At 43.0% G+C, this 27,272-nt stretch overlaps 1 protein-coding gene and 4 non-coding genes across 5 annotated transcripts; 4 read left to right on the top strand and 1 right to left on the bottom strand.

The window, feature by feature from the left end:
• Positions 1-8,364: 8,364 nt before the first annotated feature.
• Positions 8,365-8,420, top strand: LOC148662916 (U7 small nuclear RNA). The gene has a single exon (XR_015938933.1). It is a non-coding gene; the product is annotated as a U7 small nuclear RNA (small nuclear RNA).
• A 306-nt stretch (positions 8,421-8,726) lies between these two features.
• Positions 8,727-9,038, bottom strand: LOC148662915 (histone H4-like). Its single transcript, XM_088633022.1, has one exon. The coding sequence runs from the start codon at positions 9,036-9,038 to the stop codon at positions 8,727-8,729; it is 312 nt and encodes a 103-aa protein (XP_088489148.1).
• A 777-nt stretch (positions 9,039-9,815) lies between these two features.
• On the top strand, positions 9,816-9,903 carry trnay-gua (transfer RNA tyrosine (anticodon GUA)). Its single transcript is given in 2 exon segments — positions 9,816-9,852; positions 9,868-9,903. It is a non-coding gene; the product is annotated as a tRNA-Tyr (tRNA).
• A 3,806-nt stretch (positions 9,904-13,709) lies between these two features.
• Positions 13,710-13,791, top strand: trnal-uag (transfer RNA leucine (anticodon UAG)). Its single transcript has one exon. It is a non-coding gene; the product is annotated as a tRNA-Leu (tRNA).
• Positions 13,792-19,987: 6,196 nt separating this feature from the next.
• On the top strand, positions 19,988-20,061 carry trnan-auu (transfer RNA asparagine (anticodon AUU)). Its single transcript has one exon. It is a non-coding gene; the product is annotated as a tRNA-Asn (tRNA).
• Positions 20,062-27,272: the final 7,211 nt, after the last annotated feature.

Here is a 27,272-nt window from a genome sequence, read left to right as displayed (position 1 = left end):
CCATTTAATACTCTGCATTGTGGGATAATAGTTTATTTTAAAGGGAACTAGAGAAATTAAGAAAGGCTTTTTTTCCTAGAATTAATAAATGCACATCCTGTTCACTGGGGAAATTAAATCCACACTGAGCAATCTTCAATATGTTCAGAATATGACAGCAAGAATCCTATCAGGGATGCATTACACCTGTTTTCAAGTCCTTGCACTGGTTACCTATCAGGTTTCGAGTCAACTTCAAATTCCTCATCCTCATTCTGTACCTACAGTATATGGCTTATTATCTGTCTACTCCCCCACCTTTGTCCTTTTGACTCTGGTCTTCTAGCTGTCCTCAAGAACATCTACATTCTGTGGGTGACAGGGTCTTCTCTAGCTGCACCCCAGAGCTCTCAATTTGTATTCCCAGTGATATCAGTCACGTACCCTGAGTGCATTTAAATCTAACCTCAGAACCTTTCTTTTCAGAAGACTTAGTGTCTGTATCTGCTTCATTTTCTAATTTTGGTAGCACCTCTAACTGCTTGTCTTTCTTATATGTATTTACTTTGTAATCTGAGGTCCTTTTATCTGTTTTTACATCTACTGTATTGCTTTGAGATGCCACCTTTAATGGTAATATATAAAATAAAGTTTTTTTATTATTGTTATAGGGAAACATGATCAGATTTTCCCTGGTTCAGAAAAAAAGATCTAAAGTATACTAGTTTGTCACTCTTCTCATTCCCTTTGCTAAATGACTTTTCATACTAATCTGATCAATCTAACTGCCAGTTTTCTGTGCTTTCTCTATCCTGCTAGATTTGCAATTATTCTGAAAATTTTCATCTTGAAATAACTCAATTCTTAGCTCAACCTGACAGTTCATCCTGCTACCAACATTAAATAAAACGAATCTTAAGATTTCTATATTTATGTCTTTATTTAGTGGTTTCATTAGTGACAAAGGCTAAACTTTCTTGGAAAAATGTCTTTTATGTGTTGCGGAAAAAACTGACTTGCTTTAACAAAATATGTTTACAAGTCCTTTCACCTGGCAGTTTACCTAAATGCCCAACTATCTGAGAAGCCCTCCATGAAACCATAGTTGCTATTAATTTATTTAGGGCTCACTGACAGAATTGCTGTTTTTTATGCATGCTAATTTCTGATTCCTCACTCTGTTTCATGTTTATAGATAAGACTATTGATCGCGAAGGGAAATTGATGTACATGTTTACATGTTCTTTTGTAACATACACCTTTTTGTGATTTTTCTGTATATCTAAGCAAGTGTTCCTGCATCCCTCTTCTGTACTATAGGCATGGCTTTTATTCTGTTTGCTCCATTTCTAAAACGTTTTGCTCATGTGCATTTTTGTATTTTTTTACACCTCTAGCACTTTCACGTCCTGAATTTTCATTTGCCTTAATTTGTAGAATGAATTTGAGTTTTAGCCTTAAAAATCTTAAGTTTTCACTATCTTTTGTTTCTTGTCCTACAACTGTTATTATTGATCACCATGACTTCATTCAGCCTTTCCTGAACGTCTATGACAGGCAGAGAGAGTGCTGTTTCTGGTGCGATCTTTTGCAGCTGACATTTCACTGTTTTAAACGAACAAGAAATTAGATTGATCATAAATCACTTATTCTCTATAAATACAGCGTAATTGCCCTCCGAAAATCCTCTTTTTCTTGTTCGTTTTAGAGACCTTGATCGAAACTGATTTTAGATGTCAGAAAGGATTTATTTTCTCTGTATTTCCTACATTGCTTTGTCGAGATTTTAACTTTATATTTAGGCTCAGATTTCAACTATAAATCGTACACTAATTAAAAGCAGTAAATACTGATGTTTTGCTCCCTCTTACCACAAAAATATATATGTTTTGTAGCTGGGATGAACGTTATTTCGTATGCGTAGCTACTGCGATTTGGACACGAAGCGGTTAAAGATGGCGGCAAATCAGGCACCCAAAGAGGGGGGGGGGGGCGTCTTCTCGCCTCCATAACTAAAATGCCAAATAGGAGTGGCTTAAGCGACATACGCAGTCGTGTAACTGACAGTTTGAGGTAGCCTATCGTGTAAATTTCGCTTTGTTGCTGATAGGTTAAGCTTTCGAAACTCTGCCCCAAAGTCATGTGACTGATTTTTCGCCCTGTTTCGTTGGTTAAACGCAATGATCACAAGCACCACCATGGTTACTGGGATGTGTAGTTTTTAATTCCGTTTGAATTATAACTGTACGTACTGTCTTCATATTTGGCCAGGGCTTTAAAGAGAAGGCGCGCCAAAAAATTTCGGTGCCGTCGTCTCCGCTTTAAAGGTACCCCGTGCTGGAAGAATTTGACCTCGGAACGTTTGCCCAGCGTACCTAAAGCCTGATGATCTGAGAAGAAGACAGGCTGAAGAGTGACCCCAACAACTTTCACTCTCTCTCTGAGACAAAGCAATAGTCAATTCTGGAGCTGCTATTCCTCCCTGACCATGTATATCCTGCTGTTGTGGGATATATACATCTATATGTGTCTGAGAGTTTAAAGTCTTGAACTAAGTTTTGCAGGGCCAGTGAGCTGGAATCCAATTTTATTGGCCTTTTGGCTAAGATCAAGTTCAAGTGGCATGCCCGCAGTTCTTGTCTTTCCAAAGTTCTAGAAGGCGATCGAAGATCCTGAAGAGCGCTTGAGCTGGTATCGCCCTAGCTTGAGCCCAGGGGGTTAAGGCCAAGCAGCAGCTGAGCTGGGAGGGATCCGGCAGCAATGTTCTCCCTCTCTCTCTCTCCTCCTGCGCCTGCACCTAGCTGGGCTTTGCCCACAAGGACAAAGGCCAGGGCTCCCTCACTGCTCCTTTAGCAGCTAAACCCTCCTCTCCACAGGACCTTGCTCTCTCTCTTTCTCTCCTTTTTTCTTTTTTCTCCTTTCCAGATGGCAGACAAGAAGACACTGATCCGGTTCCACTGGACCAAGAAAACAGAGACGATGCTAACTGCGAAATCCATTTTCATTACCTTCCTAAGAGGGATCCTGCAGTTGGTGGCCGGAGATCTCTACTGCCTGCAAGACAACAAGGCAGAGAGATACATGGAGGCCTACATGGCCACGGACGCCTCATATGAAAAGGCAACGAAAATGATCAAATGAAAAAGGTAAGCACCCCGGTTTCTCTGATTTCAGGCCGGAGCCTATGAGGAAGACAAACCAGAGGACCATTAAAAGTCCTCACATACAACCCCTACGTACCAATGGAACTGGTAACAGCGTACCTAGGGAGGTATGTAACTGTGGTGGACAAACCGACGGAGATCAGGGACAGTTGTGGCGTCTGGTACAGCAAACACCTGTACCGAGTCCTCCTGAAAGAGGACCTAGAGGGCGTAGACGGTTTCCAGCACCCCCCGGCCCACTTCAACATCGGAGCCGACAGGGGGTAGCTTTACTACCCCAGGATGCCGGATTTCTGCAAGAAGTGCAGACAGTCCAGCCACAAAGAGAACACGTGTGACATCGTCAGATGTCACAACTGTAACAAAGAGGGGCACCTGGCAAAAACCTGCCGGGCAGCCAAAAAGTGCGATGGATGCGGCGCCGAGGGACACCTCCTTCACTAATGCAAGGTAAGCAAACCTTCCTTTGCGCAGTTGGTGGAAGCCGACCGGCAGAAACCGGTCTCAAGACAAAGGGAGAGAGGTGAGAACAAAGAACCTGCACCTCCCCCGCAGAGAACCGAAATTGCCAAGGCCACTCCCCCAGCCGCACCAGTGCCTCAAGATGGCCGCCAGGACAACGGACAAAATGGCTGACCGGAGGAAGGGCCCTGGATAACTCCCAGCAAGAAGGGAAAGAGGATCCACCTTCGGAAGGACAAAAGAAAAGAGTGGTAAGGGAGAACTGTTTCCTCCTCCTAGAGGAAACGGAACTTTCTTCCCCCGAGGCCCAGGAACAACCGGAGGAGGCAGCCCAGGAAATGGAAACCCTCCCCCCCCAGGGCCCACGGACAACAGGAGGAGGCAGCCCAGGAAGAGGTTACCCCCTCCCCCGAGGCCCAGGGACAACAGGAAGAGGCAGCCCAGGAAGAGGTTACCCCCTCCCCCGAGGCCCAGGGACAACAGGAAGAGGCAGCCCAGGAAGTCGGAACCCCCTCCCCTGAGGCCCAGGAACAACAGGAAGAGGCAGCCCAGGAAGTCGGAACCCCCTCCCCCAAGGCCCAGGAGCAACTGGAGGTCCCCCAAACTCCTGGAGAAAGGGAAGAAAAAAGCCTTCCCGAAATGGTGGTGGAGAGTATCCTCAAGGAAGACGAGGATTACTTTGAAGCCGCCCTGGAGCCGGGACTGATGGTAGGGCTGGACCTGTCCAGCATGTTTACCTTTCAGTCCCCAGCGAGACCTGGAGGGAGCCCAGCATATTCCCCCCAGGACCCAAACAAGAGGAGTTACATCTAGGCTAAACAGTGCCCAGATGTAGAATCCCAAGTTTTCCCCACTGTAAGCACAAAGAGAGGAGGTTCAACTTTCACTTGTTTAATCATGACTGTGAAACTTATCTTTCTAACAACTAACGTGAGAGGGCTAAGAGACCCGGTGAAAAGACGGGGAGTCTTTCATGATCTGGCCTCAAAGTCTTTCTCAGTTTGTTTCTTACAGGAGGTCCACCTGAAGGATGAAAGCGACAAGCTGACATTCAGCAGGGAATGGACGAAGGGAGAATCATGCTGGAGCGTAGGAGGGGTCCATTCTTCCGGAGTGGGAATCCTCCTCGGAAACCCAGAGATGACGCTGGTTTCCTCCTTCTCGGTGGTGCAGGGCCGGATCCTGGTCGTAGACATCGACTGGAGGGGGCAGAAATTGAGAGCAATTAACGTCTATGCTCCGATGGAACCCTCTCTCCGGAAGGAAGTGTTTGCTGACCTGGCCAGCTGCTGCACCACCAACAGACAGGTGGTGCTTGGCGGGGACTTCAACGTCGACCGGGAGAAGGGGAGCGACGCTAGCTCAGCAGAGCTGGAGTCGCTACTCAAGCAGTTCTCCCTGGTAGACGGTTTCAGACGGTGCCGCCCTAACGACGGGAAAAACTCCCGGGGAGTGTGCAGCCGCCTTGGACTACATCTTTCTGCACACGACCTGCTCCCTGGAGTCGGCGACGGTGTCCCCGGAGTGGTATTCCGACCATGAGTGCGTGACAGTGGTGGCTAACACCAACCTGCCGGCATTCGGTCGTCGGTATTGGAAGCTGAACCGGGAGATATTGGAGGAAGACGACTTCAGGGCACTGTTCAGTAAAGACTACGCAAGCTGGGTCGACATGAAGGATGGCTACAGCTCCGTGGTGGAATGGTGGGAGTTCATGAAGGACAGGACCCGAACGCTGGCGCAGACGTACTGCAGACGGAAGGTGGCCAGGGAGAGGAAGGAAGCTGCGCAACTCCCGAAACAACTAGAGGAGGAGTACAGCTTGGCTAACAGGGGAGGAGCCTTCAATTCAGCCTGGGCATGGGACCTGAAGGAAAGGATCCGCAAGCTGCACACCAAGAAAGCCAAGGCTTTCCTGGTCAAGGCACAAAGGGAGCATTATGAAAATAATAAAACCTATTCCTCTTATTTCTTCAATCAGGTCCGAGAAGCCCAGAAAAAGAGGGTGATCTACAGCCTGAGACGGGGAGATGGAGAGGAAGTGCTGGACGAGAGTGACAAGGTAGAAGCGACCACCACTTTCTACAAGGAGCTCTTTTCAGAAAAGCAGACAGAGGTGAAGGCAGGTGATGCTTTTCTGGAGGGGCTGAAGGCACGAGTACCAGAGGAGGTGAGGGAGGACTTGGAGGGTCCAATCACGGCCGAGGAGCTGAAGGCTGCGCTCTTGTCCATGGAGAATGGCAAGGTGCCGGGACCGGATGGACTCCCCAAGGAATTCTACACATGCTTCTGGGACACCCTGGCGGCAGATCTGGTGGAAGTGGTGCAGGAGATCTTCCGCGGGGGAAACTCGGAAACACCATGAGGAAGGGCATCACCTCCCAGCTCTTTAAGGGAGGAGATGCCGACGACCTCAAAAACTGGAGGCCGATCACGATGCTCTGCATGGACGTAAAGATCCCGTCCAAGCTTCTGACCGCCAGACTGAGAACCGCCCTTCCCCACATCATCCACAGCAACCAGACGTGTGGGTGGAAGGGCGATCCGTCAGCTGGAACCTCCAGCTGACCAGAGACACCAGCGCCTGGGGCGAGGACCGGAATATGCCCATGACTGGACCAGGAGAAAGCCTTCGACAGAGTGAACCATAGCTATCTGTTTAGGGTGCTGGAACGCTTCGGTTTCGGAGAGAGTTTCAGCCACTGGATTAATATACTGTACTCTGACATAGGCAGCAGAGTCAACGTGAAAGGAAACCTGGGGGATTTCATTCCCCAGGAATCCGGAGTATGACAAGGCTGCTCCCTTTCACCCCTTCTCTATGTTCTTTTCACAGAGCCCCTAGCAGAGGCGGTGAGACGGGACCCTGTCATCAACCGCCTGGAGATACCGGGAGGTGCGGGGGAAGCCCTGAAGATCTCCCAGCACGCTGACGACACGATGCTGTTCCTGAGGTCGGACAGGGGGCTAAGAAGAGCCCTGCAGGTCATGGAGCAATACTCCAGAGCCTTGGGGTCGAAGCTCAACCGCCGAAAGAGCAAACTGAAGTTCTCCGGGCCCTGAAAGCACAGGACGACGGAGCCGGAGGGACTCGAGCTCTGCACGGAGCCTCTCAAAATACTGGGGGTTTCCTTCAAGAGCTAGGACAACGAGACCATCAACCGGACCGAGAGGATCGCCAAGGTGAATGCGATGCTGGGTCTGCGGTGTACCCGCTGCTGGCCAGACTCAGACGAGAGCTGCAAGGGATGATCTTTGGCTTCGTCTGGGGCGGCAAGTACGAGTACATCACGAGAAACCGGATGTGTCAGCCGATCGAGAAAGGGGGTCGAGATGTCCCACATTTCCCCCTGAAACTCGACTGCATCTTTTTCTGCAACTTCTGTCGGGCGCAGCGGGAGCCCATCGGCCACAAGTACGAGTACTTTGTCAGGCTGTGGCTCTCCGTCCCAATGAGGCACTTGGTCCAGTGGTCAAACACTGGGCCCAAGGCAGAAGGCGACCGAAGTTCTACATCCGCGCTGTCAAGTGGAGCAGGAGGTACGAGGCCACGAGACAGCCAGAGCTCTGCACCAACCACAGAGACTTGTACAAAGACAAGTCTGGGAAAGGACGCAGCCCAAAGAACTTGGAAACCAACTGAAGGACCTCAACTGGATGGCTGTACACAAGAGACTGGCTACCAGAAAGGTCCTCTACAGACACTCGATCTCCAGGAATCCGCATTGCCCCCGGTACGCGTGTTTTGTCGAGGAGACTCAGGAGCACGTGTTCTGGAGCTGCCTCTTCGCCAAGGCGGTGTGGGGCAGAATGGACAACATTATGCAACTCCTGGGAACGGATGCAGTGCTCAGTTACCAGTACATTCTGCTGGGGGCTGGCACCCACCGGACTGGACAAGGGGACACAGGACCTGCGGGGGCTGCTGCTGTCCCTCACAAAACAAGGACTGTGGAAGGCGAGGAACACTCTCATCCGGCACAACATAAAGTGGGGGGCGAGGGAGCTGGAGGAGAGGATCCTGGCGGACCTCAGGAGGAAGACGAAGCACCACGTCACCAAATGGGGTTACCCCACGGCGAGGGAGCGCTGGAAAGGACTTTGGGCCCTATACAGGGATTAAAGGACAATAGCAAGTGGTAGGTTTGGAGGGACTCTCTTAATTGCGCAAATCCGCCCCCACTTGCAAAGATTGATAATGAACAATCAATCTCCGTTCCGCCGTTGTTTTTTATTACATGGAGTGCTAATATGTGTGAGATGTTCCTTTTGAGATGTTTTTTTTTTGCGGAATAAAGTATATTTTGTAGAACAAAAAAAATCTTATGACAAGGTTTACAAGTTATCTGTTGAACTACATTCTAATAGGTGTGGTCACATTCCAGGTCATTTGTTTACGTTTTTGTTTCTGCAGCAACTGTTAGATGAAATGTGCTAATATGTAACCTAACTCCAGTGTGAATAACTAGAAGAGGGGAGCAGCTCCATTCCAGACCAAGGGAGCTTTGGGAGTGGCTGGGGCAGATCTCTCATTTGCATATCTGATTTGGAAATATAACACTAAACCCCCTTCTTGCATGGATTTAACTTGCACCCAAGAGTCCCCTACTGTGTATTGCTACTTATTTTTTTATGATAAGTGGTGATTACCAGTTGACAGGTTTTATTTGTTGAATTATAAATGGTTTTGTATTATCATCCTGAATGGCCTGTACTCAAGGTTTGGTAGGGTATGTGTTTTCATTTCATTTACCAAATTGAATTTTTGCTCTTTTAGTATTTGTCTAGAAGGCTTTCTGAAGTCAGGAAGCCCATTTATTTGGTGAAAAAAGATTCTGTATTAATATTAATATTTCTCATACAACATAAATAGGGTCTTTTATGAATAAAAAGATCTTGCACTTGGAAATCTTGATAAAGCTGTGTGCTTCCATACACTCTAGCAGTTTTGATTCCTAATATTTGACCTTAGGTGTGGGAACGGGTCTTTTTTGCAATTTGATTTCCAATTGATCAGCACGGTATAGAAAATAGACCCATAAAGCAACCTCAGCAGTGACAAATGTCACTGGGTCACTTGGGTTTATACGTCGGGGTCCGGTAGTGAAGCTCCGCTCCTGTTTAGCCTCCGAAGCCGTACAGGGTGCGGCCATGGCGCTTCAGCAAGTACACCACGTCCATGGCGGTGACGGTCTTCCTCTTGGCATGCTCGTTGTAGGTGACGGCGTCGCGGATGACGTTCTCCAGGAACACCTTCAGCACCCCGCGGGTCTCCTCGTAGATCAGCCCGGAGATCCGCTTCACTCCCCCACGGCGAGCCAGGCGGCGGATGGCGGGCTTGGTGATTCCCTGGATGTTGTCACGGAGAACCTTACGGTGACGCTTAGCGCCTCCTTTCCCGAGTCCCTTTCCGCCTTTGCCTCTTCCAGACATCTTCTAGTTATCAGCTGTGAACACGACACACACTGCTCATCTTTGATGTATAATAGACATCTTTCTTTGATGTCTATTATACATCAAAGAAAGATTTTTATAGGTGTAGAAACTAGTAAATAAAGCCAATGATTTGTTTTAGAAACGTATTCTTAAAATATACAATTATTCACACCTGAACAATATGTAGTTCAAATTATACATTATATACAATATAGTATTCAAATATCTAATCATCATAAAAAACACAACTAGTAAACTTCAGTTACAAATTCTAGTAACATGGCAATATATATAGTAATGACAAACACAAACTAATTACATGAACACGCTAATATTTAACTCAAAACCACATTTCGATTCAAATATAAATTTTTAAAATTTACAACTTCTTTATTTCCACGAAAATATTATTAATGTAGCACAAACGCTACTTTCTAATAAAGACAGAAAGAAACTGTTTGTTTTGTGTCTACTGGTGATCCTCCTCTCGATACTAATGAAATGTTTAATATGATCCCTCGAGAAAAAAAAGGAATCAATTTCCACCTGGAATGATTGATGCCCCATCAAACATTTTGTAATATCCCTGGAAGTTTATACTGTAGAATCCTGGTTCGTGGCTTAAATTCAAGGTAAATTAGGAACGAGTTAAGGAACTCGGAAACGAGACTAAGGAAACGAGTTGGAAACTTGATGTCGAAGTGGGATTTAAATCACCCATTTCACATTTTACTTCATTGGGCAGTATGTGCCAGAGAGCAATGCCACAGCATCCCTTCGATAGCTCAGTTGGTAGAGCGGAGGACTGTAGTGGGGTCAACAGGGAATCCTTAGGTCGCTGGTTCGATTCCGGCTCGAAGGAAGGTGCTTTTCATGTAATTTAATCAAAGAGTTAAAAAAGCGAATCTTTTTTATTCAGACATTGATCAAAAGCTCAATAATCGACTAAGCAAAGGCTCCTGTTCCGAATTCAGCCCACGTCTGATTGTCTTTTTTTGGCCAAGATCTGATCTTTGAATTAAGGGACTACACTGTCTGCTTTGTAATTCAAAAATACATACAAATGTCAAGTTTTTTGTAGATATAAAGGTGTTCTCTGTTTTCAAAGGATAGTTACTTAATTGGCATAATGATTTGGTATTGATTTTGTATCGTTGTATTATAAAGTTTGTGCTTTCTGTGTTTTTATCGTATTGTGAACTTATTTTTTAAACAAATGCTTGCAAAGGCAAACACGGCACACATCTGTTTATACCAGCGGTGAATTGTACATTTTTATTAAGTACAAGCTACTGTGCACTTCTGGGAGTATAACAGGTTCGATATAAAGTGGCAAAAATATAAAAGGGGAAAATACCCCAGATTGCGTGTAAAGCCCTCGTTGTGACTGTTATAGATAAAAATGGCGTACTGTGCACGAAATTTTGCAGAAACACAATCTGATATTTTGATAATTATTATTTTAATAATTTTATAAGTATGAGGCCCCGGATCCAAATCTTCAGTTCTGATTTTTTAAAGTGATATCTTTCCTTCCTGTCGTGGAAGTCACACGATGTGAGCAATTGTTTTTTTTACGTTACGATCCAAAGAGCCTCAGACTCACTGTAACCAAACCAGGATAGATTCTGCTGGGAGCCGGGCTGAGCTCATTCTCACTCCCTGTGCTGAAAACAGAATTAGCTCTTCCCAGAACATCGTCTACAGCTGCTGGATTGTGCTCTGCATCTTACTGCTCCGGCAGTTACTTTGACGAAAGATAAATCACTTGTGCGCTTTTAACCTTCTCGCAGCTACGGGCTAGACTGACGCTCACGATATGAAGGCACCCGCTGGTATACCTTCTCTAACTTTCAGTCGCGACAGACTTTGCTTTTTAAAAAAAAAAGTAGATATTGCCCTGAAAAAGCATTAGCTTTATCAGTTTTATATTAATCTATTTTGAATCAAAGTTTGATATTTTGTTTTATTTTTTATTGCATTTTACATAATAATAATAATCATCATCATTATTGCTTACACTTATATAGCACTGTTCTGGATACTCCACTCAATGCGCTTTACAGGTAATGGGGACTCCCCTCCACCACCACCATTCTCCTGAATGATCACAGAGAGTCAGGACCTCGGTTTTACGTCTCAGCCGAAGGACGGCACCTGTTTACAGTTTAGCGTCCCCGTCATTGTACTGGGGTATCAGGACCCGCATGGACTGCAGGGTGAGCGCCCAGCGACAGAAACCAGACGTGTGTCGGGCTCGGCTGCGAGCAGGACAATGACGTCACGTGGACAAAGTAGAGGAAATCAAAACGGTTCTATAAAAGACCTGTGTCAGCTGTTGGTTTGCAGTCTGGACTCTAAATCCTCCGATCCGATTTTAAATCTCTCTAATACCTGAGCTGCGGCTTCTTCCGAGTATTTATTCGTATACTTATTATGTGTAAGTGTATAGATGAAACCTTTCATAGTGTAACGCTTACGGCCGACAGGCACTGTGGAAGAGCCGGTGTACCAGAGCAGGTGACGTCACCGCCCTTCCCTGTGATAGCAGGACCACAGCCCGTGGGTTGTGGGGAGATCTCCCTTTAGCTCACCGGGCTGGGTTGCTGCAGAGAGACATGGGAGTCCCGGGTTCGAGCCCCCGACGGTGGGGGGCCGACCTAATGCGGCGACGGCGCCCGCCTGAGCCCTTGTTGCGTTACAATATATTGTTCAGTTTAAATCAAAATGCTTTACTAATACAAGAGAGAAGTATAGTATGAAGGATGTGACAAATGTATGATTTCACGGAACAAAACGTTTTTTATTTGCATTCGAAATGAAGCGGAATTTTAGCGCAACACACAAGCCCTTTGTCTTTTTTAGTGATTTTTAAACAGACGTAGAAAACGCGTTTTTTTAACACTATAATAGCAGGGTCAGTGGCGTAATGAATAACGCGTTAGGCCTCGTGTCAGAAAATTATAGGTTCGATTGCCATCTGGCTTGTTGAGTTTATACCACTTACATTCTTTTATATAAATGAACTGCACCTGAAAGCTATAGAAAACACTTTGGGTAAGTTGTCTGCAGCCTCCTGCGTCGACAACTTACCCAAAACACTGTACTGTCTTGAGATCAGCTCCAGCTCTGAACTCAATTGCAATGAAAAACCATGCATAACAAAACTGGAGAACAGCTGAACTTGTGCTCAGTTCGGTGATGAGGGTTCAGAACTGTCGTTGTTGTAATTAGCACGAACTGCACAGGCTCTGAATCAGACCATGTCAATTAGTCTGAACAGTGTAGGACACGTTAATGTAGAATTATTAATAGGTTTATTAGTTAGTTAGTTCAGGTTTACCCACCTGAACTAATGTAGAATTATTACTTGGTCTGTCTCTTGTTTGTATATAAATTAATGTCTCTGACAACTTAATGTTAGTTTTATGATGTAGGTCAGGCGTTGACATATGCACGAGTATACGAAATGTCTCACTCCTGATTCAACTCAATGTTCTATAGGAGATTGGCGATTCCTCCTGTTTCTCATACAACCATATCAGAACAGAAGCCCGTATCACCCAGCTGTGATTCAAGATCGACTCGCATCTTTATCCCTTTTTTGTTCACGATCATTATTTTCTTTAGTTATGATCAATATTGAACTTTTTTTAAATGAAATGACAATAATCAAACATGCAGGCAGAGTTTTGAAAAGTATTCGGAATTGACAGGATGCCCCTTTGGAACAGTCGTCAGAAAATGTGAGAAAATGAAAGTTATGTAATCTCTCCCACAAAGCATTGAAGATTGGAATCTGAGTGTAAAAAAGCTACCTGTCTCCCAATGATAGGCAGGGATACACACCATGACTCGAATAGACTCAGCGAACTTTAACACCTATGATATTACGAGTGCTTTGCAGGTGTCGAATTTCAAGAAGGAACTACTACAACAGTTTGGACATAATTCAATACCACCGGCAAAGTCCAATGCCGGCAACTTCTGAGAAAATAATGTTCACTCATGGAATTTGGTCTTTGAATGGCTGGCGGGAAAATTCATTTATACTCCTTTTGCACCCTCAGCTGAAACATGTTAAAATAACAATGCAGATTTGTTGGAGAACCTGACAAGAATTATTGGGTTAGTACTGTATGTATTCTTGTATATTTACTTTAATTTTAATATAAATGTAAACATGCATGCTGTATAAGCTATTGTAATTTTAAAATATGTTAGCTGAGGATGCGAGGGGGGCTATTATACCTTGTGAAACACGCAAGGAACCGTAAAAAAGGCTGATATTTGAATAAAATTGGCGATCACAAGAAAACCACAATTTATGTGGTATTATCATCAATATCCTTCAAAATCGACGTTCAAATGAAGGATTTGAAGAAACTATGAAAAAAGCAATAGTAGTAGGAGAGGATTTTGATTTTTGCTTTTCAAGTCAGTAGATCGACGTAGAGTTGCGCCCCTACAAACAGCACAAAGGATGAATCCCACCTCCTTCGTTATTGCTATGTTTGTGCCGGTGAAAGTAGCGTTTGTGCTATTGAAAGCATCTCGGGAGATGAAGGTGCAGTCACTTCCACATGTCATGATATCATTAGATCCGACGACAAGAGCTGAAGCCCCCCAGTCCAAGCCAGCAATGTGAGGAAGATGGACGTGGAGGAAGGTAGTGTGGCCGAGCGGTCTAAGGCGCTGGATTTAGGCTCCAGTCTCTCTGGGGGCGTGGGTTCAAATCCCACCGCTGCCAAATGTTAATGTTTTAAGACCTGCAATACGATCAGTAAAAGTATTTTTTGTTAGGCTGCAGGAGGTGTTAAGAGATAAACTTTCTAAAAGACAGGCTTAACATCAAGGCAGAAAAAATATTTTGTTTTCTCAACAGAAATTCTCTTTGGCACGTTCAGCTTTATGTAGGGAACAACATCTGCCAAGATCACTTTTGAGGCAGTGCACATGATAGTGTACCGGCAAGTACATTTAATATTGGCTGTGGTGGTGAGCTGCTTTTGTCTGTGAAACTTTTAATTCTTCACGCCGAATCGTTGGCAGGGGTAAAGCTTATTAAATCTTTGAACATAGCGCTCCATCAGAAGTACTTTGTTCGTGATCAAAAGAGATCAGAGGATTAACTTCATGAATTCACATAGCATACCTTACAGGAAAGATTTAAAAGGGGAATTGATTGTGCTTCCTGATGTTGTTCCTGTGGTTTCTTTGGATACAAAGGTGAATGTTCTTTGACGTTCTGCTAGAGTATCCACTGGGTGGGTTTTATCGATTAGCTCGGATAGGTCATCAGTGCTCCGTCTCCGGAAAATAATCAACACTGTTTTTTCCTGTGCTGTCTTTTAAAATATATAAGATCACGAGTTTACAGATTTCTCCAAATAACAACTATACATTTTAACCCAGCGGTTAGCATTCCTTCAATCCAATAGTTTTACTCTAGGTTAAAAGCAGCGCAATATACAGAGAGATGATATTCAAATATTTCAACGTTCTGTTGGATTACCTGTATGGAGATATCGCTCAGAATTCCTAATATGATTTTGAGTTCAGTTTTGCTTTACTACTTTCAGAGTCTTTTATTGACCTTGCTGAAGCAGAGAAGTAATATAATCACAAATGCGACCTACCTGTGCTGCTGTTTCTGGTTAATAATTATTATTGCGAGGAAAAAAAAACAGCTCCTTGCATTAAGAGCAAGAGCAACCAACGCGCTCTCTTGTTGAGTTGGGTTTTTTCCGTGGTGCTCTTCCTCAGATGCAAAGTTATTTGGCGAGCAAGGACCTCTGAGAAGGAGCCTGAATCTGTCAAGAACTCTGAAATTCTAATATCGCACTACCGTCTTGTGTACAGAGATCTGCTTCTTCCTTTTTGAGTGTTTTGTTGTTTAAGAGCACACTTCCTACCTCGAATGTTAGTTTCAGGAGTGTTACCAGATCACAGATCATCTTGAAAAGATTTGGGGATGCACTGGCTCAGTTATTTGAAGGAACCTATACCACCAACGCACTTCTGAGAAGCACCTGCACATTTTCGCAATCCTCTCTCTCACCTACAAAGTTATGAAGACACAGATGACCAACAAAAACTAATTTGATTCACTCAAGGCTTCACTCTTCTGTTGTGATGTCGTTTTAATTAGTGTTAGCTGTGATGAGGTGTTGTTTCTGTCTCTTAAAGTTTAAGAGTCTGCTCCTTTCTTCCTGGTATAGAAATAACATGTTCCATCTTTGTTTACAAACACCACTGTAAATTATTTGTCCATCTCTAAAGCCTGTGTGTATTGACAAGGCAATTCAAAAGCACATATTAAATAAGAACACGATCCTTCTTGTTACCATTCACGTGGTTGGAGCGTTGTTTCGCCCTTTAACGTTCTTCTACAATATTTACAAAAGGGCTTTATCACTGGAGTTGTGTGCATCGGTCCATGAACATCAACTGTACTGCTGTTTTTCTATGTGTAATTTAATCGCAAGCACTTAAAAGATGCAAAAAGGTTTCAAAGAAAACATAATTGAAAGACAGTCGAGTAAGGAGGTAGAAAAACGCACTCCCCCGTTGAAGAATCAACCACCGTCGCCCATGTGACTGGATATAAAAATAAATTATTCATTTCAATTATTCATGAAGGGTGGATTGTGGTCAGTGAACATATGCACATCTTTAAGTCAGTTCCACCATCTGTGCAATAGGGGATGTAGCTCAGTGGTGGAGTGCATGCTTTTCATGTATGAAGTCCTGAGTTCAATCTCTGGCATCTCTAGATGTCTTAAATTATTGTGCTCACATTGCAATCTTCTGTTGAGTAAGAACTCTTTGCTCGTGTTCATAGAGAGCCAGGTTTACACAATTAAATTCAGTCACACATGAAGTGCTACAGTCTTGCTCTGCTGTTTTAAATGTACCTCCAAAGCATTTCGTTCTGTTAACTACCAAATGATTTGAACTAATTTTACGTCATATTCAGGAAATCCAGAGAAGGTCATCAGACTTTTAGTGGCTGTTGAAGAAAACACCTGTTGAATCTCACCAGGGATTTCTTGAGAGATCATTCAGCGAGCAAGTCCTCCCTCTGGACTCCAAACATTTTGGGTTAAACCGTTATTCACATACTCTAACGAAGAGAAACGTTAGTGTCTTCCGGTGTGTGAGCCCATTTCTCAAAAAAAAAGTTAAATAAATTGAATTGTTCTACTTTTTAGGCTTGCATAGTCTTATTCATATTTCAGTTAAATCTTTTTTTCTGTAGTAACATCAGTTGATATTAATATTAGCCCTGATTTATAATTGTTTGTAATGGTTGATCTTAAGTAATTTTGTAATTAGTTTCAGTTTTGAAAAATCATGCAGAGAAGCTACCAAAACTGGTAATGTTCATATAATGTGTAATGCAATAGCAGCATTTTGGGTTGAAAACAAAAAGTATATCTTGGTATGAATCCTAACACTTCATAGGCAGCATTCTAGGACTTCTCGCTTCAGATAAAGTTGTCAATACATCATAGATTTCTACTCAATCAATATCAGCAGTGTTATCGCTACCGAATGCTAAATATAGATCCTGGCAATACTTCGTGAGATCTTCGTAAGAAAATCCCAATACTACGGAAGGAATCAAATTTATATGTTTCTTTGGATCGAGAAGATGATCATTATGAGACTCAAAACATGCCTGTCTTTTCTTTTTTTGAGAATTATTGAGGTGTAAAAATGGGTTCAAAACCAAAATCACCTGCTATTGCCGCTGTTTCTTCAAATCCTTCAACTGATCATCGATATCGAGGAATAATATATAGTTTCTTCAAATCCTTCAACTGATCATCGACATAGAGAAATAATATTATACAAATTGTGGTTTTCTTTTAATTGCCAATTTAACTGTAATTACATCTTCGTTTACAGATATCTTGCATGTATCACAAGGTATAATAGTTGTCGTGCGTCCTCAGTTAAAATGTTTTAAAAAGTACGACAAAAGTACAACATTTATGGTTACATCCATATTAAAATGAAGGTAAATATACCAAGATATTAAAATACAATTGTACAGTCCTAACTTAATAATGCCTGTGAAGTTTTCCAACAAATCCGAACTGTAATTTTGAAATATTATAGCTGAGAATGAAAAGAGAGTACAAAGATCAAATTCAATGAGTGAAAATGCACCAGTAGTTCTCTAAACTGAGTTTCTTCCCTGAAATGACTTGCTTGCGAAGCACCAAGCAGCCTTGAACAGTTCGCGGAAATCAAATATACAGTACAGATGGATTCAGAGTGTGCTTTCCAACTTTTGTGCAACATTTTCCTTTGATAGGGCAGAGTTGTCTTCACAATCTGGGTTAAATAAAAAGGTGTGTCATCAGTGTTAAACAGCTTTCCTTCTTGGGGAACAACGGTTGTGTTCCATATTTCTAACTATTTTGGTTTCAAGATCGCAATTTAGTGTGAAACATAAAAGCCAGCTGGATAAGCTTGATTAATTTCCCTCACGGGATCAATAAAGTATCTATCTATAAATCTCTTACATGTCATTTACAATGACCTTTCAACTAATAGCCCGTGTAGGGATCAAACCCCAGCTGTTGGTACGAGTTGCATAAGGCCCTGTAACGCGCAGATAAGAAACTAACCTCTGCTTCTTCATTATATACACAGTGAGCTATATATGCGAGCTTACTGACCACTGCGGGCTCTGTATTTGATTGCAGTGGAGACCGGCTGTGGAGATAAAGTGAGACGGGTGTGTACATTAAAAGGCTCATAGCGTCCCTGGAAGGGCTCAAACCACCACCCTTTTTGTTAACAACCGAGCCACAAAGACTCATGTACAGCTTAACACTCCTCGGTCTCAGTGAAAGTGATACACTCCGTAAAATTTCAGGAGATAAATTTTTAAAGGAAAATCACCAACAGTGGCCGAGATCTACTTGAGTTTTTCATTCTATACTGCGATTTCTGTAGGGTACTCTGTGAAAATATGAGTTTTGACGAGAAGGGATGGACATATAAGGTCAGAAGGCTTGGGGAATTGAACTTTAAGGTGAAGACTGCGGGTTCAGTAGCAGCAAAACCTCATCAGTATCAGTTGACTCTGATATACTTTGAAAATGAACTTGGAGATTTAGAGTCAGACGTGCTACCGTTGCACCATGGGGTACTTAATTAAAAAAAATAGAAAAACAGTCAGTGTTCCTGGATCTGTTATTGAGAACAACACCTGCACATCAGCTGCGCAGGAAGAATAAAATGTGGTCTGGGATGAAGAGACTCTCTTCAGAAGAGCGGCGCTCTTCACAGAATTTTTTGTGAAGCTGATTTGTCTCCTTTCGGGAATTCAAATTAGCTGATAGTCGTGACCTCGTGGTGCAAAGGTAGCGTGGTCTGATTAAAGATCAGAAGGCTGCGTGTTCAAATTGCATTGAGGTCTACTTTTAGTTTTTCAGGTTCTGCTCGTCCTGAACACAGAATTCACACCATGCAGTTGAGTTCTATCTGTACACAACATAATCTAAACAAAATAGAGCCCTACTGGAAATACAGTTAGGATCTCACACAGCGAATACCCTTGAACACAAGAGAGAAGGCACAGTTCACATCTGCGAAACATCACATCCGTCTTTAGAGACAGCTACATCAGAGAATGGGATCCCGGAAGTTTCAAATAACTTCTTTTAATACAGGTTCAAGCAAACCTGAAAGTTAGGGAGTTTCCGGACACTTTTGTTTTATTAAAAAGTGTCTGAAGCCTGAAAATGTAATTTGAAAAAAAAAAACGCTATTGGACATTAGCAGGTACTTTTTGTAACGATTTGCTATTTCATGCTGGAAAACAAAGGAAACAGACCCAATGTTTGCTTTCAGGTGCGGTTCATTACATAATAGACATCTATTACTGTGGAGCTTGAATAAAATTTACACGAGCCAGGTAGAAGTCGGACCTACAATCTTATGATCCAAAATCAGATGCGTTATTTATTAAACTGCTGGTATTTCACATAACCGGAATTCCCCCATAGTGTGCTCAGTGTCGCTACTAGTAATATACCGCCCCGTCTAAAATTTCAAAGTGAGAAACGTGTTTTCTGATTTTTTATGAGTTTTAAAATATTATCTCTTTAAATCACACAAAGGGTTTATGTTTCGCACTGAAATTCCGATTGATTGAGAATTCAAAGAAAGACTGTTTTCTTCCACAACCCCGTATAATTATCACATCCACCAGGCTCTCCAACTTCTCCAGACCTTGCTGGGTGAGCATTTGCTCCGATAAATTAGGTCACGTATCATGTTAAATCACTTCTTCTCAACACAACACTTCCCGGTCCACGTTTTCTCTATGAAAAAAAGACATTTTTCCCTTGCACGATTTCTAGTTTTTTATCAAAGCGTACAGAAATAAAAAAGAAGAAGAAATAATGTTGCAGAAGAACTTTGTCGCCCTTGTTAGATGTCAAACGCATTGGACATGAAAAATGCCAGATAAAAGCCAGTTCTCTTCGTTTCTCAGTGTCGGGGCTGCTACTGTATGTAAAAGAGGCAATTTGCTCTGAGAGCAGGTTCAGCGCTTTCTGAACGCAGATGTCTCAGAGCGGTGTGTCCAAGAGGCTGTAAAAGGTGATGGTGGTCCTGTCACTGTAGCCTAGTTGGTTAAAGTGCCTCTTTATTGAACAAAAGAACTGTGATTCAAATCCCAGCCGTGTCTTTCTTCCTATCTTGTAATACAGAACGTACCATTTCGGGCAATCACAAAGGGCTTGATTTTGTTAAATGCATGTGTTCATTTCCTTTCAAAAACTTGTTTTTGATGAAATTCACACAGCTTGCGAAACATGAAATTCAGTTCTTGGTTATCAGTGCAGAAGAAATATTACCGGCTGGCAAAATAAACGGTAAGAGATTTTTTTTTTTGATTCGAGAAAAGACTCCACCAGTCAGTCTCTGTGGCGCAATCGGTTAGCGCGTTCGGCTATTAACTGAGAAGTTGGTGGTTCAAGTCCACCCAGGGATGGGTTTCTTCTGCGATGTAAACATTGTTTTCACATAGGTCGATTGGATTTCTCAGCTAAACCATAGCCATTTTAATATTTGTAGGAAATGTGACTGTTCAACACTTGTCAAAAATGTCCAATAATGCCCAACATCGCAACTCCCCAGAAAACCATATTCACCCAAGAAAAATGATCGTCGAATCGTCATTTATACTCCCATCACATCTTCTGCTGAAATATTTTAAAAATACAATGCAGATTTGTTTGAGAAGTTGACAAGCATTGTTTTGTTAGCACTGTGCAGTTGGATTTTGATATTTGGACATATTTACCTTAATTTTAAACTGTAAATACTGTACAATCTATTGTAATTGTGTTGTAATATTAAAATATGTTAGCTGAGGATGCAAAGGGGTGAAAGGGAAAGGTCAGAGGGTATAGTAACAACAAAGTTAGGATTGGTGGAGGTGGTAGGGGTGTTGATGGTTTTTCTCTGTTGAGGATGATTGAGTTTTTTATCCTTCTCTGAAGTGAGAAACTGGAAGAGTGCAGTTGAGAGAACTGATGAGGTTAGTTATAAAAGGAAGTTGTTGTGGAGCTGTTAGCCGTAAGAATTCCTTAATGTCTTTGATGTTGTCATCAAAGATAAACTGCAGTCAGCAAAGATAAAAAGAAAATTATCTTTGCATACTGCCCTGTCTTTCTAACACCTGAAGAAGGCTCCACGGCCAACACGTCGTGTTTCCTTTCTTCTCTTTTCAGCATGGAATAACCCTTTACTTGTTCCTTTGCAGCCTACGCATGCTGACGCAGCTACTCACCTGATATTTAACATTCCTATAATCACAACTATGAATGTCCACTGTGGGTATTTTTTCCATGATTATTTATTCTGTCATTGAAGCATATTTTATGTCATACCGAAGTGTCATAATCATCGAAAAAAAATGTTTTTCATTTAGAAAGTCAGAAAATGATAAATCACTATGAATTGCATTTAGCCTGTTCTGATCTAGATTTTCTATATACTTTAACATGCCATGTTCACAATGTCACAACTCAGAAATGCAACAGTGAAGTGTTGTAATTACCAATGTACATAGTGTCGGAACATTGAGATGTTTTGGTAATGAGGAAGGAGGGACATGCCATGTTCACAGGGTCATATTTGAAAAAATGGTACTGTAAAATTTCCTAAAGTTCAGGATTTTGATAGTCTGTTCCATTGTCTCTCACACCTCAGTGTCATAATTTTTAGATGTTTTTATAACCAGGGGGTAGGTTTATAGCAAGAAGCAGAAAGTGCCATCACCCGTTGCTCATCCTCGGTTAACCATATATTCTCATATGCCATGTTCTAAATGTCCCATTTATATTAAAAAGTTCTTGTAAAATGCAAGATTTTAAGACTTTTGATGATCAGAAGGTAAGGTCGTGGTAAATATGCAGAAAGTGCCTGTGAACTTATGTTTTGCCTTTGTCTTATTTACTTATTGTGTTTGTGTTATTGTGAGTTTTGAAAATTGGTTTACAATTTTCTGAAATGTGTTTCACACAAAAATTATATTTGGATAGCCACTTACATATTCCCCTTTACTGAGGATAAATACAGTAATCCATCCCGATTAGTACTTTTAAAAATTACTGTAAAGAGCCATCTACAGGTGAAAGGCGGCATAACATCACAGCAGCAGCATTTAGGGCAGAAGAAGAAGCTGGCGAATAAGAAGCCAGATTCAGCCTCGTTAATGCAATACCATTGGGTGAGGTGGAAAAATATTTCTTGCTCTGAATCCTAACATTTTTATAGGAGGTGTTCTAGTACTTCTTGCCTCAGATAAAACTACCAATACACTTAATTTATACTCCATCAATATCAGCAGCGTTATCGGTACTGAGTCCTAAATGTACGTCCTGTCATCATATAAAATGTCAAAAGTTTTGACTGCATTCAACTGATCAAATTTCTCTTCGATGACAGTTATAATGTTATCCAAAATACATCCGAAACAAATTTGCACTGTTTTTTTTTATCCAGAAGAGCATCATCATGAGACTCAAAGCATACCTGTTTTTTCTTCTTTCCAGGAGGAAGGATTGTTCAGATGCAAACATTGGTCCAAAATCAATGTACTCTCCTATCGCTGTTGCTTCTTTAAATCCTTCATTTGAACGTCGATATTGAGGGTTGATATCGTACAAATTGTAGTTTTCTTTTAAAGCAAATTATATTAAAATATGAGCCTCTGTTATAGTTGTCTTGGAAGTTTCGGAAGGTATAATAGACCCCCTTGTGCCCTCAGCTAAAATATGATAAAATACAACAAAATGTATTTACATAGAACAGCATTTATGGTTACATGTATATTACAATTAAGATAAATATACAAAAGTATTAAAATACAAATGTACAGTCCTAGCATAATCATGCTGTCCAACTGTCTTTTTTGCTTGTCAAGTTCTCCAAGAAATCTGTGTCGTAATTTTAAATATTCTAACTAAGGATGCATCGAGAGAATTCTTCTGCTAGCCGTTCGAAGATCAAAGTCCTTGGCTGAATATGATGTCCTTGAATGTTGGTCATTATTGGCCATTCCCAGTGATATTGACTTACATACTTAATTGTTTAACAAAAACATTCACATTTCTTGCAAATATCAAGTGGGTTAAGGTTTTGCTAAGAAATCCGAATAAGTAGAGATGAGGTTTACATTGCAATAATGAGAAGTGCATTTCTGGGTGGGCTCAAACCACTAACCTTTCAATTAACAGAGACTCACGTGTGTCCCTTTTCTCCATTTGCAAGCTTAAAAAAAAGAAAATAATGCTTTTTTCTTACCAGCCTGCGATATACAAGGCAATAGTTGTATTTCATCTTTCACAAGCTGTATGGATTTCATGAAAAGCAAGTTGTTCCAGAAAGAAAATGAAAACTTGCGTTAAACAAAATCAAGCTGTACGTAATCATCCATAGTGATACATTTTGTAAGACAAGACAGGAAGAAAAGCACTGCTGGGATTTGAACTCAGCATCTCCTGTTTAAGGAGGAAAGCATGTTAACCAAATCAGCCAAAGTGCCGTCAGTGTATCAACACCATGTCTGAATCAGTGATTGCAGCTGACTGTCACTGGAGGACAGTTCATCGTGAACAAGTCAGCCTGCATAATGAGGGGGAAGAGACTGACTTCTGTGATGCAGTATCGACAGATACTAACCTTCTGTCCAACTGTTCTCTGCTGCATTCTGGATTAGCAGGTAAATATTGGTTTCCATGCGTGTGTAGGGGTTTTGTGTATTTACTGGGACAATTATTAATTGTAGCAGTAAGTCACAAAATGATTCTTCAATGGCTATTAGAAAACCGACCTTGCGGGTTAACTCATTAACGCACACACACAGATACTAATACACTTATTAATACATAAAATGTGCATATAAACATAACAGATCTTAAGAGTGTGGGTTAGCAGAATACAAAAGGTATATATTAAATCATGAAGAGTTCCAAACCAAGAGGGACATACATTCAGTATATCATTCATTTAGACCGTTTCATAAATGAACTTGGTTATAACTTCTACATTAGATACTCAAAACAAGTACATAACTCTTAGGAATTAAATTGATATCAACTGGTTGGGATAACAATTGAATTCTCGAGCAGTAATGCAGTGAAGTAATAAGTGAATACTCATCCAATCTCTGGGGATTCAGATCTCCTGCTGACTCAAAGAAACAGTTGCAGGCTGTTGCTGTCCAATCCGCACTCTCTGGCTCGGTGCCAGTGCGGTGCCTGTTGCCTGTACTGTGCGGCTTGCGATGGTGCGCTGCAGATGCTCACTGACCGGCTAGTTAGTGTTGGCTTTAACAAGCAAAGTTTGCGCACAGGAGAAAAGATGACTGTGGGTCCCAGCAAGTCAGGAAGAAGACCGGTTCGTTCCTGATGAAGCGCTAGTTCTGAATAGTGATTCAGCTGTCCACAGTTCCGACCTGTTCACGAGGCCTGCTACTGGTGCTAACCTCAGGTGGATCCTCTGGTTACTCTCTGGCAACCTCCGCTCTTGACTCTTAGAACAAAGGAAAGTTCTGGCACTCGGACACACTGGCCATTCCGTGGTTGTCCAGGCTGAGTCTCAGGATGGTCAGGAGGCGCTCTGCGAGAATGTCCTGCCCTTGGGAGCCTTCTGCTCCTGGGCCGTCCTGCCCTGGAATTCTCCTTTGAATTCCCTTTAGAAAAGTCCACAGAATTCTCCTGAATCTTACTACAGGCTCTCTGTGTTTCCTGTTTTTACCTGGAGGAACTTCAGCTCGTTGATTGGCTGAAAGTTCCATGGGCATGAGAGTCCCACGTGGGTTACACGGCCCTACCAGTCCCTGATTGGTTGATCAAGGTGAGATATGAGTCATTTACTCCTGACACCTAGGAATGCAGTCCAGATGTCCATCTGGCACTCCCTAGACAGATAGGCGCCAATGGATGACCATTGATCATGATAGCCAGGCTTAGCTAAGTGCATCCCCCTTTGGGAGCTGTCCCTTATCAAAGGAAACCTTAAATCAGCCTGCATGAATAGTTTCTCTGTAGCTGCACCACAGAGATGAACAGAGATGGGGCCTCATTTGGGAAGGCTCAGAACACTTAATTCTTTCTTATTAATAAGCATCGCTGCTACAACACATATGCAGTTTGAGCAAACATAAGACAATAACCAAGTACCACAAACTACCAGGCATCTAGTATCATTTGCAGTTTAGGTGGGGAGCTGCATCACCATGTGTAGGTTACAAAGGAACAAGTAATAGGTCTATTCCATGCTTAAAAGAAAAGAAAGAAAACACAACATTTCAGCCGTGGAGCCCTCACACCTGAAGAAGCCTCCACGGCTGAAATGTTGTGTTTTCTTTCTTCTCTTTTCATCTAGTGTCATTAGCCTTTTAACAGTTCCTGTCAAAATAAAATAGAAATGGATAACATTCTAGAGAGAGTATGAAATACCAAGGTACAATTTAAAACATATCTCTTCCACTACAACCACAATATTTTGGAGAGATCGTTGAACCTCACTGTTCTGACATGTCCGTTAGCCTCCGTCCTGCTTCAGCAATGAATGTGGCGGGGCACATTCTGAGGGAGATGAGGTCAATCAGGTGGCAGGAAAACCACACTATGCTTTTTTTTGAGATCCTGAAAAGGAAAGAAGGGCCATGTATATGTGTGCAGCTGGATATGTAATTGCAGGTGGCGTAGCAAATTCTGCTGAAGCCCCACTGCCTGGTGTGGACGGTAGCTGTGCATGTTGCAGCAGAATTGTGCATGTGAGATCAAGGGGGCATGTCATGTGTTTCAGCACTTCACTCCATTCAGTAGCACATGATTCCCCGAGTTCTTTGGAAGACCTGTGGACCAATCTTTCACGATGAAGAATTCCTTAAGAAGAATAGATCTCGGCCCACCATCCCAATGCCTCCGTCTCAAAACAGCAACCTCCCACTGCCCTTAGTCTGCAAGGCAGTCCTTTCAAGAGCGATGACAACGCCGGGACCTTCGTTGCCTATTGTACGAGCTTAACTTTTGTGCTCATCAATTCAACGCTCTTTCCATCAACTCATCTTGTCTTTTGACGCTTTCGTGTTTTGCGCTCCTTTGACTATCGGCATATCGGGTGACTGCAAACACTGAAGTTCTTGCTTACGGAGTGTGGAACATTGTTTTCAAGTGATCGCTGTTCTATCATGTTGACGCCGAGTGAATCTTTCTTTGGCAACATGGGCAGCCTGACAGCAGTGCGAGCGAAAGTAATGGCAAATTTCTTGACTTATTTCTGAATGTGAATGTTCTTTAGAAAAGGGATGCGGCGTTGCTTCTCGCCCGTGTAAAGGACACACATTCCAGAAGTGGTTATGAGCGAACCGTTGCCGCAAGTGTTTGAAAAGAGCAAGAGAGGAAGCAGCCCTGCCCCGTGTGAGGATCAAACTCAGGCCCTTCAGAAAACGAGACTGACGCACTACCAATTACGCCAACAAGCCCAGCTGCAGTACACACACTGGAAAGTTTGCCTCACATGGATTTCAGTCGCCCGTTCCCTAATCTTTAGACGCCCTCTGCTGAATGTTGCATTTGCCTTTTGATCTCACCGATACATTTTTGGTCTGTTTCTGTTGCGAGTTCGTCTTTCAGATCTCACCTAGCACAAGTCTCTGTGGCTGAAGTGGCCTCTCTGTTTCAGCATCGTGCCCTCACTCAGCCATTTAAAATGTCACTCGGACATCTGACATGCTGACATGAAATGTCAAGAGAGAGGGGCGGAGTGACGCTTAAGCCGGAGAGAAGATGAAAAGGGGGCGTGGCTGCGAAACGCTTGACAGCTGCACGATGCTCTCCATGTAAGGCGGGACCACAGGCTAAAGGACACCTTTCGGCACATCAAGCTCTAAGCATACACCTGGAGGATGCGGGAATTGATCCTGCTACCTCGCACATGCAAAGCAAGCGCTGTACCATACAAGCCAACCCCCCTCGCTGGGACTTATGCCTCGGCGTCACCTAGTGCCGCTTGTTCCCCTCTTACCGGGCACAGTTCACTGCCCTTCGTCTGCAAGGCAGTCGTGTAATTGCGGCTTTCTTGACTTATTGATGAAGGTCTGACTGGACGAGCGAATGGCGCCTCTCCCCCATCCTCAAGCTCACTGACAGATTGAAATGGAAAGTGCTGCTGTGGCTCGTTGGTCTAGTGGTATGGTTCTTGCTTAGGGTGCGAGAGGTCCCGGGTTCAACTCCTGGACGAGACCTCGTGTGCTCTTTTCCTCCTCTTCCACAAGACTGGGAACTGATATCCACATCACTTCGCAGCGTCTGCTTATGGCAAATAATGGAATGTGACTAATGACTGAACGAGCCTGGTGAATTCTCATCACGTGGCACAATGAGAGCTTGCAGTCAGCTGTCCAAGGCGGCAACCTCATTGCTCGTTCAAAAGAACACGTACTGAAAACTCATCACCACTGTGTCGTAGATGAGCACCGCGATCGCTTGTCATGCGTCCTTACTTGGGAAATGCAGAAGCAAAAACTGCCCTCTCTCAGCCACCGAAACGTGTGTGGCTCGCCTTGTGCTCTCTGCGCCTTGCATATTTGTGGAGCTGTCTGCTCTTCTTTCTGTTGAAGTAATCAAGTTACGGGGCGTCCTGCAGCCTATGATGTTCTCACTGAGAGCTTTCAAGATTTGAAGG

This window comes from Lepisosteus platostomus, chromosome 5 (genome assembly GCF_059453375.1).
Source record: "Lepisosteus platostomus isolate fLepPlt1 chromosome 5, fLepPlt1.hap1, whole genome shotgun sequence".
Lineage (NCBI taxonomy): Eukaryota > Metazoa > Chordata > Actinopteri > Semionotiformes > Lepisosteidae > Lepisosteus > Lepisosteus platostomus.
This window is presented reverse-complemented; position numbering and strand designations above follow the sequence as displayed.

What these genes read in the sequence shown, in the direction of transcription:
- LOC148662915 (XM_088633022.1), bottom strand. Translation starts at nt 9,038, where the DNA reads ATGTCTGGAAGAGGCAAAGGCGGAAAGGGACTCGGGAAAGGAGGCGCT.